This window comes from Carettochelys insculpta, chromosome 4 (assembly GCF_033958435.1).
Source record: "Carettochelys insculpta isolate YL-2023 chromosome 4, ASM3395843v1, whole genome shotgun sequence".
NCBI lineage: Eukaryota > Metazoa > Chordata > Testudines > Carettochelyidae > Carettochelys > Carettochelys insculpta.
In genome coordinates, this window is record NC_134140.1 from 25,360,202 (window position 1) to 25,374,126 (window position 13,925).

Genomic DNA, 13,925 nt, shown 5'->3' on the forward strand with positions numbered 1-13,925 from the left:
AAGACAGTGTAATTGATTCTTAAAACATACCCCTTCATTCTCCCTGTACAAGCACTGAGGGTGGCGGGGGTGCAGCTGCACTGATAAATCTTTGCTGGTCCTCTTAAGGATGTGGGGTGGTGCTGATGTGATATGTAAGTTAGGGAGCTTTAACCAGCCATAAACAGTTCCAGTCTGCTGCCTTTTCCCTATTTTTAATACAGAAGAGAATCTGATTTTCTTTTACAAAGAAATGTTATGCTTTGAACAAGGATCTCTAGAGACAGAGGACAGAATTACCATATCTCTTGTGAAAACTGGACTTTCCTTTTAAAAGAGACGGAAAGAAGACAACTCTTGAGTTGTTATCCAGGAAAAGAATAGTAGTGGCTGGAAAATAAAGAATCATTAAATCCCAAACCTGATGGCTGCAGAGATGAAAGGCACAAATAAATTGCACTGCAAATTACAGGCCTCACTTAGGTGTTTTATAAACATCAAATTTGCTGTTGTGGCTCAGATCAATGCATAACATTGTACCTTCAGCATTGGCCAATGCCTGACAGTGTAGAGAAAAATGGGTTTATGAATCCATTCTCCTCCAAGAAAGCAGCTAAACTGTTACTTGTTACTGGTTTGCTGTAGGGTGTTTATGGTACAGAAGAATAATTCTTTTGCATCCACAGCATGTGTATGACGATACCTACAGTAACATGAAATTTGATTAACCCCCCCATGTTGTCATTGTAATAGCATTATCCAGCTCTTGTTTAAAATCTTCCACATTCCTTGACCTGATTACTCTGTAAGGCTGTGAATTCCCTGTTTTGACAACAGGATATCCTGAACTTTGTTTCTTTGTTATTAAATTCCAGGGGTGCCCCATTTTCATATTGTGACTGTGTAACAGCAAAGTGCTTTTCAGCTTTCCTTATGCCCTGTATCATTTTGGAACACTCTGTCAAATCTCATCTAAATCGTTCTTTCCATACTAAATAATCCTAGTTTGTGGAGCATCTTCCAGTCTTGACTGTATCATAAAATGACCAAAGTTGAATCCAACAGTACTGATTGTTGTTTTGTTTAGTAGAAGACCTGATAGCTATTCCTATAGTTAAGATTCCTGACATTTTTAATTCTATTATCTATATTTATATGGTGGTAGAACCTAAAAGCTTCAATGCTGGCAAAGCCCCATTATCAAAAGTACTGTACAACATATTAGCCGCGTCTACATGTGCACGCTACTTCGAAGTAGTGGCGCCAAGTTTGAAATAGCGCCCGTTACGGCTACACGTGTTGGGCGCTACTTCGAAGTTGAAATCAACGTTAGGCGGCGAGACGTCGAAGTCGCTAACCCCATGCGGGGATGGGAATAGCACCCTACTTCGAAGTTGAACGTCGAAGTAGGGCACGTGTAGACGATCCGCATCCCGCAACATCGAAATAGTGGGGTCCGCCATGGCGGCCATCAGCTGAGGGGTTGAGAGACGCTCTCTCTCCAGCCCCTGTGGGGCTCTGTGGTCACCGTGTGCAGCAGCCCTTAGCCCAGGGCTTCTGGCTGCTGCTGCTGCAGCTGGGGATGCATGCTGCATGCACAGGGTCTGCAACCAGTTGTCGGCTCTGTGGATCTTGTGTTGTTTAGTGCAACTGTGTCTGGGAGGGGTCCTTTAAGGGAGCGGCTTGCTGTTGAGTCCGCCCTGTGACCCTGTCTACAGCTGTTCCTGGCACCCTTATTTCGATGTGTGCTACTTTGGCGTGTAGACATTCCCTCGCAGCGCCTATTTCGATGTGGTGCTGCCCAATGTCGAAGTTGAACGTCGACATTGCCAGCCCTGGAGGACGTGTAGACGTTATTCATCAAAATAGACTATTTCGATGTGGCGTGCATGTGTAGACGTAGCCATTGTGTCTAGATTACCACCTTCCTTCAAAGGAAGGATGGTAATGAGGCTGTTCGAAGTTTACTAATGAAGTGCTGCCGTGCATAGGCACCACTTCATTAATCAAATTCCCCCCCGCAGCAACTCCAAAGTTTTAAACTTCGAAGCACCAGCATGCGTGTAGCTGTGGCGCACCCACCGGTACTTCGAAGTGCCGGGGCATCTTCGAAGTCCCCTTACTCCTTTGAGGAGTTTAAGACTTCGAAGTTGCTGCGGAGGAGAGGGGGAATTTGCTTAATGATAATGCCTGTGCGTGGCAGCACCTTATTAGTAAACTCCGAACAGCCTCATTACCATCCTTCCTTTGAAGGAAGGTGGTAGTGTAGACACAGCCGTAGTGAATGTCATCTCTTACATTGTAACCTTACTTGTGGCAAGAACTAGGAAACAACTGACGGATGACACAAATGAGCTGACAGTGGTGTCTGAAATATCTGAATGAGAAAAAGAGTAGTATGTCACCGCAAGTGGCTGATATCAGTTATATCACTCAATGCACTTTGTGAAAGTGTCCTGACAGGGCCATGATAGGAGTGTTTTAAGAAGCTTTGCACAGTAGAGTGGAATTTAGCATAGACCAGCTGTGTGAACAATTCATAGCAGGTTGTTAAAAGCAATTACAGTAGTCAGAGCCACATCTACCATGGTGTGCACTGTAATATTTTCCGCTGTTACCTTGACTTAATGATGATGGCAGTTCCTCATTGCCGTGTATGATTGTCTTCTATGGGCATTGTGGATGCTCAGACCTTATCAGCCACCTCTCGCTGAACCACATCAGTGAGAGATGTTTCCAGGCAAGAGGCTATTGATCAGGACTGGAACCCAGTCTCTCCTTCCTCTTGTGTCTCTTGTCCTCCTCAGCTTGTTGGCAGGCAAGTTCAGAATGCGGAGGACCATTGCATAGTACTTCTCTCCATTTTTTTTTTTGGTCTGACTTAGAGTTGTTTTATTTGTGTGTGTGCCATTGTGAGCAGATGTCTTTATTCAGCTCACCACAATCTAACTTCCTTGCTTGCTTCAGAAAATGCCGAAGCTTCAGTGCTCATCAGCATATTAGTTTAGACAATTGCTGATAATACATTTCTTACATTTATGCAAGTTAAATGTCCTCTGCTGTCAAATTGTACATTTCATTTATATGTTTAAATCCCTCTAAAGATTCTCATAATCTTCCAACATTTTTTTACTAAACACATCTACTTAGCATCGTTATCATACTTTATCAACTCATTTTAGTTTTTGTTCAAAATCGATCTAATTTTTATCAAATACTGGCAGTCATCTTCGCACCCTAATATTTGAGCTGCAGGACAGTCTTCACTGCAATGTTTTAAATTGTTTTACTGGTTTGAACTGTGTGGCTGTCCTTATCCATTTATTAATCATTTTCCTTAATCATCTGGAATGAGAGACATTTTCAAAAAGCATTGTGAAAAATCTTATGTGAATTACATTCATGTTCCTTTAACTACCAATTTGTTCAAAACAACCAATCCTGTAACACCTTAAAGATGTTAGTTTTTAAGGTGCTGCAGGACCGCTTGTGGTTTGGGGGTTTTTTTGTTTGTTTTTTGTTTTATTTTTTGCTTTTTTAAAGTTAGAGACTAACATGGCTATCCCCTCAGAGGCCATTTACCATTTTGTAAACATTTTCAAATTATTTGCATGGATAGATTATTTTTTTTAATAAAAAATAATTTTCCTTACGAAAACTATGCTGAGATTGACCTATTCAGGCAATACTTGTCGAAATATTGTACTGCTTTAGCTTTAAGTGAACGCTGAATAACAAGTTTCCCACCATACTGTAATTCCTAGGTTCTAAGAAGTGGGTCTTTCCCACGAAAGTTCATTACCTAATGAATAAATTGTTAGTCTTTTAGGTGCTACAGGACTGCTTGTGGGCTGTTTGTGTTTGTTGTTATGAAGATACAGACTAACAAGGCTACCTCTCTGAGACTATTTAAAAAGGCAACAAGTTAGTGACTTCCCAGGTTTTTTCCACAGTTTGCTATATTTAAAGTGCTGTGGCTTCATTTCACCTGTAACTCTGCTCCTTCACACTTCATTTCCTTCCTGACACTTTGATAAACATTATCTGGCTCTGGCAATTTACTGGACTTGAAGAACTCATATTGCTGTATGAATTTCTCCATGGATTTCAATCTCTAATAAGACCAGAATAATTTCCTGTGATATGTAACTTAAATCCTACCAGCATCTACTGTAAGGTCCTAAGCAAAATATTCCTCCTTACTGATCTCTTTTAATGATGTATTTTTTATTCTCTCTTTAAGTGGAATCTATAGACTCATTAAATATTTCTCCACACAGTCCTTTGATGACCCCTTCCATCAGATAACACTGGAGTAGCTAACCTACTGATTGTTATTATCATTGCTTCAGGACAGCATGAGCCCTTAATCTTTTGGGGCTGACCCCACCATGAGTTAAGAGCCTACTATCTGCATTAAGTTTAATGACTGTTTAGCAGCTCTGTGAGTCTGGACATTACCATGAGGAATTAGTCATTGGAATTCTGATCTGGACATCTGCAGAATACTGGTCCCATTGAGTGCAATCCTGGCCCCACTGAAGTAATTGCCCCTTGGCTTCAGTGGGGCAAAGATTTTACCCGTTGTTTCTAACATGGGCTTTCTTCTGAAATAGATTCTGTTGAAGCACACGTCTTCTCTGTGTTTAGGCCGCTAAGATTCAGCTTTATTGAATTCAATAAGGCAACAGATGAGCCAAACCGGACACTAGTAAAACCAAGTCCAGCAAGGCTGCTTGATGCAGCTAACTCCAGTATTTTATACCCTTACACAAACAAAGCCCAGTGTCAGAGGCAATTTTAATCACTTCTCAAGGAGAAACCGTTATCAGCAAAGAGAACAGGTACTAGGGAGCTGGAGCCTTGACTCCAAACAGTTCATTAAGGCATTCCATAGAGCTCGTCCTCCCTGCCATTTCCAAATAGGACAAGGAAAGTACAGGCTCTTGTGTTCGTGCAGAAGTAAGGGATGTGAAATGGCTTCTTGTACAAGATGGTTTCCACAATTCCATCCTATAGGCATGTCCGCACGGGAGTAATCTTTCTAAAATAGCTGTGATTTTCTTTACTCCTTCATATATAACCCAACTCCACACATTCTAACCTAGCCATCAGACAAACTATGATTTGAAATCTGAAGCCCTTCTGCTATTCCTTTAATATTCAGTCGTGTCCTGGAATTACCAGTTATACTGAGGTTTCTGACTGGCTCCTTTTTTCAGTTTTGACTTTAAGTTTTGAGCTTTAGAATGGAGACTCTTTCACTTATATCTTTTTGGTGTACAACCATTAGCATTTTTAACTGAAACAGCATCTTCTTGAACTCAGGGGTACACATCTTGTCTCTATTTTTTGTCATTGGCAGCTTGGTCCATATTGCTTTTTACTGGACTCTGTAATGCCCACAACCATTTACAATTTAATCTGAGTTACTTTATGATTTTTACACTTTAAAAAATTCCACTAAATAAAGCAACATGGAGCTAATGAGATGGGTCTATCATCATCCCTGTCATCAGTGTGTGTGTGTGTCTGTCACCACTCTGGCTGCTTTGCTGGGACATTATAGCACTTTTCCTTCACTTTTCACATCAGTTTTGATCCCTGCTTCAGCCCCTTTACTCTGGGTAAGGATTGAAAATGGACTGCAGTGACTCCTGGTTAATTCCTCCCAGCATAAAATAGATTAAAGGTATTTAAAAGTAAATCTTAATTGACAATTATTTTGCATCTCTTGCTCATCGTCCTGTCTAATACTGTCACTGACATGTTAAAACTACTTTGTTTTCCCTTGTAGTTGGCATAGAAGAGAGTCCTCGATGAGGATTTTGCAGTTCCCCAAACTGAAGAGAGATTGGGCAGTGTCAAGATTATTTGCCATATCATTGGAATATGTAATTGATTGGTGTCAGGCAAGGACAAAAAGTTGTTGGCTTCACGTGCACCACATTGAAAGCTGATGGGATGGTTTTAAAGGCTTTTACCCCCAGAGGGCTTTTTTTAAGGATCATAGATGAAAGTTGAAAAAAGTGAGCTCTTGAAAACTTAACAAACACACGTGATGAGGAGAAAAGCTGAGCAGAGCTTCTCCTTAGGATTTAAAGCAGTTTTCCTAAGCAGAGAACAGTACTGTGTTGCTCATGTAGTAGACCGTAAACTCTCATGCAGTAGATGGAGAAGCAATGGTTGGCATTAATCTCAAGCTCTCTTTTTACTTTAGGTAACACAAAGTCTGCACAACTAAATAAACATTCCAGAGTTTGGCTTTAATCTTATTACTTTACGAATTTGAGGCAAAATCTAACTTGGAACAAATGTGGGACAGCTAAATCCTCAATAAAGTCACAACATCAATGGGAATTGGTCTCAATCCCTTCCTGAGAAAGGTCTGAATTAAGGACTACAAGATTTGGCCCCTAGTCCAACTGCTCAAGTATGTTGGAGACTTCAGTAAGATGGTGGCATATGAGCCCCATATGCTATTACAGGGCTAGGAAAACTTTTTGACGTGAAGGTCACAGCTCAGTATGGAACATGTAGGGCAGGCGTGTCCAGCCCATGGGCCGCATGCAGCCCTGGACAGCTGGTAATGCAGCCCCACAAGATCATAGACTTTTAACATTATTATGTGATTTATATACATTAACTATATTATATATTTTATATGCAGCCCAAGACAATTCCTCTTCACTCAGTGAGGCCCAGGCAAGCCAAAAGGTTGGACACCCGTGATTTAGGGTGTGCCATGAACTCACAAAATTGGGTGTTGGTGTGTGGGAGGTGTGAGGACTTCATCTGGGGGTTTGGGCCCTTGGGTGGGGGGCCAGATATGAGCAGGTTGCAGTGCAGAAGAGTGGACTGAGAGGTTCATATGGCAGGAGGGGGATTGGAAGTGAGGCAGAGACTTGGGGTTTGTCAGGATGTGAGGGCTCCAGCTTGCAATATGAGCCATGGGGTGGGGCCAGATATGAGCTGGTCGCAGTGCAGAAGGGTGCTTCAGGCTGGGATTCAGGAGTTTGGGGAATGTGGGGGGAACTGAGGCAGAGACTTGGGGTGTGGGGGCTGAGGTTTCCAGCTGGAGTTGTGGGTTCTGTGGGGAGGCTGGGAATGGGAGGTTTGGGCTGTAGGACTGTGAACTGGGCCAGGACTAAGGAATTAAAAGGGCAGGAAGTTGCAGTGGTGCAGGGTAAGAGCTTCATCAGTAGGGGTCTGGGCTCTGGGGTGAGGCTGGGAATGAGAGGTTTCTGGTGCAGGAGCAGGATCTGGCCTAGTGGTGTGTGGGAGAGGCAGCAGGACTTGGAATATGTGGGGCCTTAGCTGTGGTCCCCTGCCAATGGGAGCTGCAGAGTTGGCACTTGGTGGTGGGACGCATCATGCTCAGAGGAGAAGATGCTCAAAGTAAGCATATGACAGCCCTTACATGTAAGCAGGGAGACCTGCCACTGATTCTGGGAGTTGTGTGGAGTCATGACACACAGAAAAGGGCAACCCCTCTGCAGCAGGAACTCAAAGGCCAGACTGAAAGGTCTGAGGCGAATGCCACCTGCAAGCTGTAGTTTGCTCACCCCTCTGTTATTAGGCTCTGATTTTTAGAGGCACAGTGTGCTCACTTTTCAGTGGAAAACAGTGTGAGCTGTGGAATGTTCAGTCCTTCAAAAAATATGGTTCTTAAAAAATAATCAAGGAAGGGGTTGAACAAAAAGCTACAGAGTGAGTTTCTGCTGTATAATGCTAACTCTGTATGTACAGGTCTCCATGTGGGTTCCTTCCCATTCTGCCTTCACACCCCTATTCATTTATTCACCTGTTGTCTACATGCCACACTGTGAGCACTCTGAGGCCTGGGCTCTCTTTGTAACATTTGTTCACAAAGCATCCAGTACAGTGGGATCCTGATCCTTGTTAGAAGTTCTGAAGCATTACAACAATAGAAATAAATAAACATTAAGTGCCTTTGTACAAACACACTCACTCTACTCTTAACTATTCAAGGTAACGGGTATTAAACACTCTTATTACAGAGCTGGTCACTTGTCTGAAAATCAGTTGGGAACACTTCTAGACCAAGCTCAGGCAGAAGTTCATTCTGTTAAACAAAAGTTGGATCATAATTTGAAACAGGAAAAGCAAAAGCTTCACCAGAAACTTGTTACTAAGAGAAGAAGAGAAATGCTGCAAAAGGTAATTATGTATAGTGGAACCATTTACTATTTATGCTGAATTAAAAACTGATTGAAATGAAAAGTAAAGTCTAATTATTTAATGATGATGAAGATAATAAATATCCCTGCTAGGGAAATAAAGGAAAATCAGTCGATAATTTTTAATGGCATTACCGCAAAATACAGTAGAATCTCAGTTATGAATAGAGTTATGAACTGAATTTATTTGGAACTGGAAATACACAGTCAGGCTTCAGCAGAGACCAAAAAAGGTCTAGGACTTATTTCAGTAGCATTCAGAAACTTTTTTTTCTCCCAAGAATGGTAGCTTTGGCTAGCTTTCCAGTGAAATTACTGCATAGTGTAATATGAAGTATCAATAAAATACCTCTCTTCTTTCCTTTATTTCATTGATTAGAGTTTGCATTTGGAATTTTAGCCGTTTATTAGATAGCTGACCCTGTCAGACATTTGAAAGTATGTCAGGGCATGAAATAAACTGCACATAGTGTTTTTGCAGGAGTTAGCATTCTGTCTAACCAGCTCAGATTAACAGTTGCCTATTGGGCATATATGAATGCAGTGCTGATGTAAAGCAATAAAACTATCATTTTGAGTATTACAAAAAACCCTTGTGTATACAATATCACCTTCGTATGAAATACATGTCTAGGACTACGTCTATACTCGCCCCAAACTTTGAAAGGGCCACGCAAATGGCCATTTCGAAGTTTACTAATGAAGCGCTGAAATGCATATTCAGCACTTCATTAGCATGCGGGCGGCTGTGGCACTTCGAAATTGATGCGCCTCGTCGCCGCGCGGCTCGTCCCGACGGGGCTTCTTTTCAAAAGGACCCCGCCTACTTCGAAGTCCCCTTATTCCTGTGAGCTGATGGGAATAAGAGAACTTTGAAGTAGGCAGGGTCCTTTCGAAAAGCAGCCCCGTCAGGACGAGCCGTGCGGCGGCGAGGCGCATCAATTTTGAAGTGCCGCGGCCGCCCGCATGCTAATGAAGTGCTGAATATGCATTTCAGCGCTTCATTAGTAAACTTCGAAATGGCCGTTTGCATGGCCATTTCGAAGTTTGGGGCTAGTGTAGACAAGGCCTAGGGGATTGGAACTAGAAAGTAATTCCTTGTATTTATCTTGTTTTTGTTTTTATGGTAAATGAATCAGCAGAGAGAACAAAGAAGGGAGCAGATGTCAATGGGAGACACTTTCAGAACCACAAAAGAGGTTAGCCACTACTTGAGCCATTGGCAAAAGCTTCTGACTGATCATGCAGTTGAATTTGAAGATCTTATTGAAAAGCTTGATAATGATGCTATTGAAGAAATAAAAGCAGTTAGATTTACTTTGACAGAGAAAGCTATTGATGAACTTAAACGCATTCAGTATGGAGTAATCACTCAAGAACTGTTAAAAATGAGTGTGCCGAAGCCGTTCCTGCAACAAATTGTTGAGGAGCATAAAAAGGAAATTGCTCTCCAGGCTGAACAGCTTAAAAAAGAAGAACATGACAAAAACATGGCTTCTGGAGAATGGCGTGAGAATACTAGGCAAAAACTCAGCCAAGAGCTGGAACACAGCATTGCAGAACAAAAAAAATTAAGGAGTTGGGAACAGTTAGTGTTCATGTAAGTATCTATCCATTCTCTTTTCTTGATTATGTCTTTAATAAAGAGAAATCCTGTAGGAATCTAACACGCATGGGATTCATTTTTAAATATCACTTCTTTCCTGTAAGTTTTGGACCTGAGTTTCACAAGCTAACAGTACCCTCCACTCCTGCTAAAGTCAGAGTGTGATGTCATTGCCCTGTGCTTGTGCAGATTAGCCCCTTTGTTTTCCTTGGGGTGGGTTAGCAGGGCTTTAATGAAAATCCCAAGAAGCTAAACTTGTTAAAATGATAACTGTGATTTAGAATTTTTAGGCTTGAATTCAATATATGCCATGCTTTGTTTGCAAAACTCTCGGTATTCAAAGATTCACAGATTCCAAGCCTGAAATGATCATTATGATCATCCCCTCTGACTCCTGTATACCACAGGCCATAAACTTTCCCAAAAATAATTTCTAGAACGTATCTTTTTAGAAAAATACCATACTTAATTTAAAAATCATCATGATGGTGAATCCATTATGACCCTTGATGAAGTGTTCATACGGTTAATTGCTCTTGCCATTAAAAAATCATGCTTTATTGTCAGTTTGAATTTGAATAGCTTCACCTTCCTGCCACAGGATTGTAGTTTTGCCGCCTTTGCTACCGTAAGGAGCCTATTATTAAATATTTGTTTCCCGGATAGATACTTACAGATTGTAATATAATCACTCCTTAACCTTTTTTCTGTTAAGCTAAATATGATGCTAGATTCCAAGAGCTCAATCTAAGGAATGTTTTCTAACCTTTTAATAATTCTTGGGTCTCTTTTCTGAACCCTCTACAATTTATGAACATCCTTCCGGAGTTGTGGATTAGCAGAACTGGGCATAGTATTCCAACAGCTGTCATACCAGTGCCATATATGGAAGTGGAATTGCCTTTTTATTCCTGCTGGAGGTTAGCCTGGTTATGCATCCTGGAAGCAAATTAAGATCCCATTGGGAGGTCATGTTCAGGTGTTTATGCATCATAACCCCCAGATCTTTTTCAGAGTCACTGTTTTTCAGAATGGAATCTCCTGTACTATTAGTGTGTCCCACATTCTTTGTTCCTAGATGTATACATTTATGGTTAGCCATATTTAAATGCATCTGCTGATCCCCAGTTGACCAAAACAGTCCAGATCTATCTGAAGTAGTGACCTGTGGTCTTCATTATTTAACATTTCTTTCCTTTTTAAATTTTTACACTTAATTTGACAGAGTTTATGTTCCTTTCTGTTTTCCTCACTAGGATTTAACTTCTACTTTTTATCTCTCACCATTTCTTTTACTTGATTGTTAAGCGACAGTGGCACTATTTTGGTTCTCTTCCTGTGTTTTTAATTTGAGGTGTATTTAACTTGAAATTGGGCATTTATTACGGTGTCTTTGAAAAGTTTCTGCGCAGCATGCAGGGATCTTACATTTGGCACAGTAGCTTTTAATTTCTGTTTAACTAATCTCATTTTTATGTAGTTCCCCTTTCAGAAATTAAATGCCACAGTATTGGGCTGCTGTAGTATTTTTCCCACCACAATGATGTTTTATTACATGAATGGCCACTATTTCCAAGTGATCCAGTTATTTACTTCTTGGACCAGGTCCTGTGTTCCACTTAGAATTAAATCAAGAGCAGCCTCTACTCTTGTGGGCTTCAGAACCAGCTGCTCCATTAAGATTGGATAAACAGACTTTAAGCCTGCATCTACACTGCGAGATAAAATTGATTTTATTAAAATCGATTTCTGAATGCTGGCTTTTATCCATTCAGCTTTGAGGATCTTCACCTTCCTACATGCTCCCCACAAAATCGACTTACTGCTGCCACACACAAGTAGCTTAAATCGAGTGCTGCTGCAGAGTATTGTGCGAACCTATCCCACAGTTCCCTGAGCCCTGTTGCATTCTGGCCCCACAGGTAGATGTGGGTACATGATGCCATCTTCCCACATTTCATTCCCCTCTTTCCCCTGCCATGTTTAATGTGTGCCATCGTGTTAATTTGATATGTTCTGACTTTTTGATTAAAAGTTGTGCATAGTTACAGGTTATCGTACCCTTACAGAAATCTAAGGGTGTTATGGTGATGCTAGAGCCTGTGTCAACCAAACATCCAACATTAAAGGAAGAAAGATGTCAGGTTAGTTTGAAAGATGTCATAAAAAATCAGATTAGTTTGACAGGCTCTGCTTTTCATAAAACTGTGTTGAGATGTATTAGTTACACTACTCTCCTGTAGTTTTTTATTAATTGAATCCCATATCACCCACTGCATTATCTTATTCAGGATCTCTGACAGGCCTGTAATTACTTGAGTCTTCTCATTTGATCTTTTTAAAAATTGGCACAACATTATCTTTCTTCTAGTCTTCCGATACACCCTCATGCACCAAACTTTATTAAAAAACAACGTTAAATATCCAGAAAGCTCCTACCTCAGCTCTTTTAATATTCTTGGATGTGCTCTTATTTGGATCTGCTCATTTAAAAAAGTCTAACTTCAGCAGTTTCTGTTTCACATCCTCCAGAGTGCTGGTGCGCTGGAGTGTTATAACCATACGATAAGACCATATCATCTGTTTTTCCCCAAATATAATACGTACTTACTTATCGGCATGTGAGGGAAGGATTCCCACTATTTTGTGTCTGCAATGCAAACAGCACACTTAGTACCTAAAAGTGATTACTGTATATTTCTTAAGGCCATACATGGTTTAGGTTGGCATTTTCATGGTTTTCAGATGCATTTCTGAAGAGCCCTTGTATGGTCTGTGCATTTACTAATATGGTATTTCCTAGCAGCAGAAATGTAATGTTTGCATTGAAACAGGACCTGCTGCTTGGGGTGAATGCCTTTTAAAAGTCTAAGTTGCAGGACTCGTGACTGGGATTGAACTTCTGTTATTCTAAAGGACAACCAGAAAGTAGAGAACCAGACAACAGAAGCATTTGAGTGGGTCTCTCCATAGTAGCCAGAGGAGGGTCATTTATAGGGCAAGGATGTGTTGCCCTTCTTCCCAGGTGGAGAAAATGAGAAATATCTCTGTTACCTACGTGTTGTTTTTGCTGAATCTTTTTTAATCTTCCATTTATTAATAAACCCACCTTAAGAAAAGGGACATGGAACTGAACTGGAGGGTTTGGTCTTTGTTATTTGGACTGTCCTGACTGGCAAATCTGCCCACTAGCGTGTGGACTATATAAAATAAAATTCACCTTAGCTTAAGGTGAAGAGGAAATAATTTTCTTTTTCTCTAAAGAAAATCAGATAAACATGAGGCCTATTGGGCCAAATATGATGACATCATCCAAATATGATTGTCCCGGTAAGTTGGCCTACTGCACACTGTAATTCTGTGGAAAACAGATCTACAAAAGGAGTCTGCCTCTTACTTGTAATGTTTAAAAATCCATTCCTTCTAACTTTTTAGTGACTTCACTTTTTCAGAATTCTGAATAACTTCCATAAACCATGTCAATATATCTTGCAGACACTGTTGTATTATCTCTAAATATACTGTAGAGAACAACGCTGCACCAACATAGATTAGATGACCTAGGTCTGTTCCATTTCTAATGTCTATGATTCTATGATGATGTATTCTGGTTTGTAGTACTGCCAGTTAGGCTTTGTCAGATACTATCTTTATTCACAAGGCAACAGTAAACGTCAGATTCTTAAAAGCTGATGACATTTCCAGTACATTTTTCTACACAACCACTATACAGCATTCCATCAGAAGCTCTTAAAAATTCTCAGTGTCTTTACACTTTCTGACGTTGTGTCAGTTTTGATATTTTGACACCTGATGCCAGCTCTAGTCTCTCACCAGGAATTATTTTGAACAATAGCTTATTTTTGTTGGTCATTCAAGATACTATCAAGTAGTTCTGTGTCATCACCAAAAATGTTCACACTTTGCAAGACTTTCTTAACACAGATATAACATACCAGCCGAAGTTTGTAATCTCCTGGTTTTCTCTGGCATTGCTAGCTTTATATGTATAAATCTAAGACAATATTGTGGAGCAGTATTGTGGAGCAGGGGAAATGATGGCTTCAGATAGGTGTCTGAGGTAGATAAAAAAATTGTAAATAAGAATATTTTCATTTAGAAACTTACTACTATTTGAT

At 40.6% G+C, this 13,925-nt stretch overlaps 1 protein-coding gene across 6 annotated transcripts in view; it reads left to right on the plus strand.

The window, feature by feature from the left end:
* EVC2 (EvC ciliary complex subunit 2) overlaps positions 1–13,925 on the plus strand; it is a 144,543-nt gene that overhangs the window by 83,839 nt on the left and 46,779 nt on the right. For 5 of the 6 annotated variants that reach the window (XR_012645330.1, XM_074992467.1, XM_074992470.1 and 2 more), the window contains 2 exons: positions 8,001–8,160; positions 9,320–9,780. Coding sequence is in view for 5 of the 6 variants with exons in the window: in XM_074992467.1 (XP_074848568.1) it covers positions 8,001–8,160; positions 9,320–9,780 (621 nt within the window). In the remaining variant the exon portion in view is untranslated. The remainder of the gene's footprint in view (positions 1–8,000; positions 8,161–9,319; positions 9,781–13,925) is intronic. The other variant, XM_074992468.1, reaches the window with a different exon arrangement.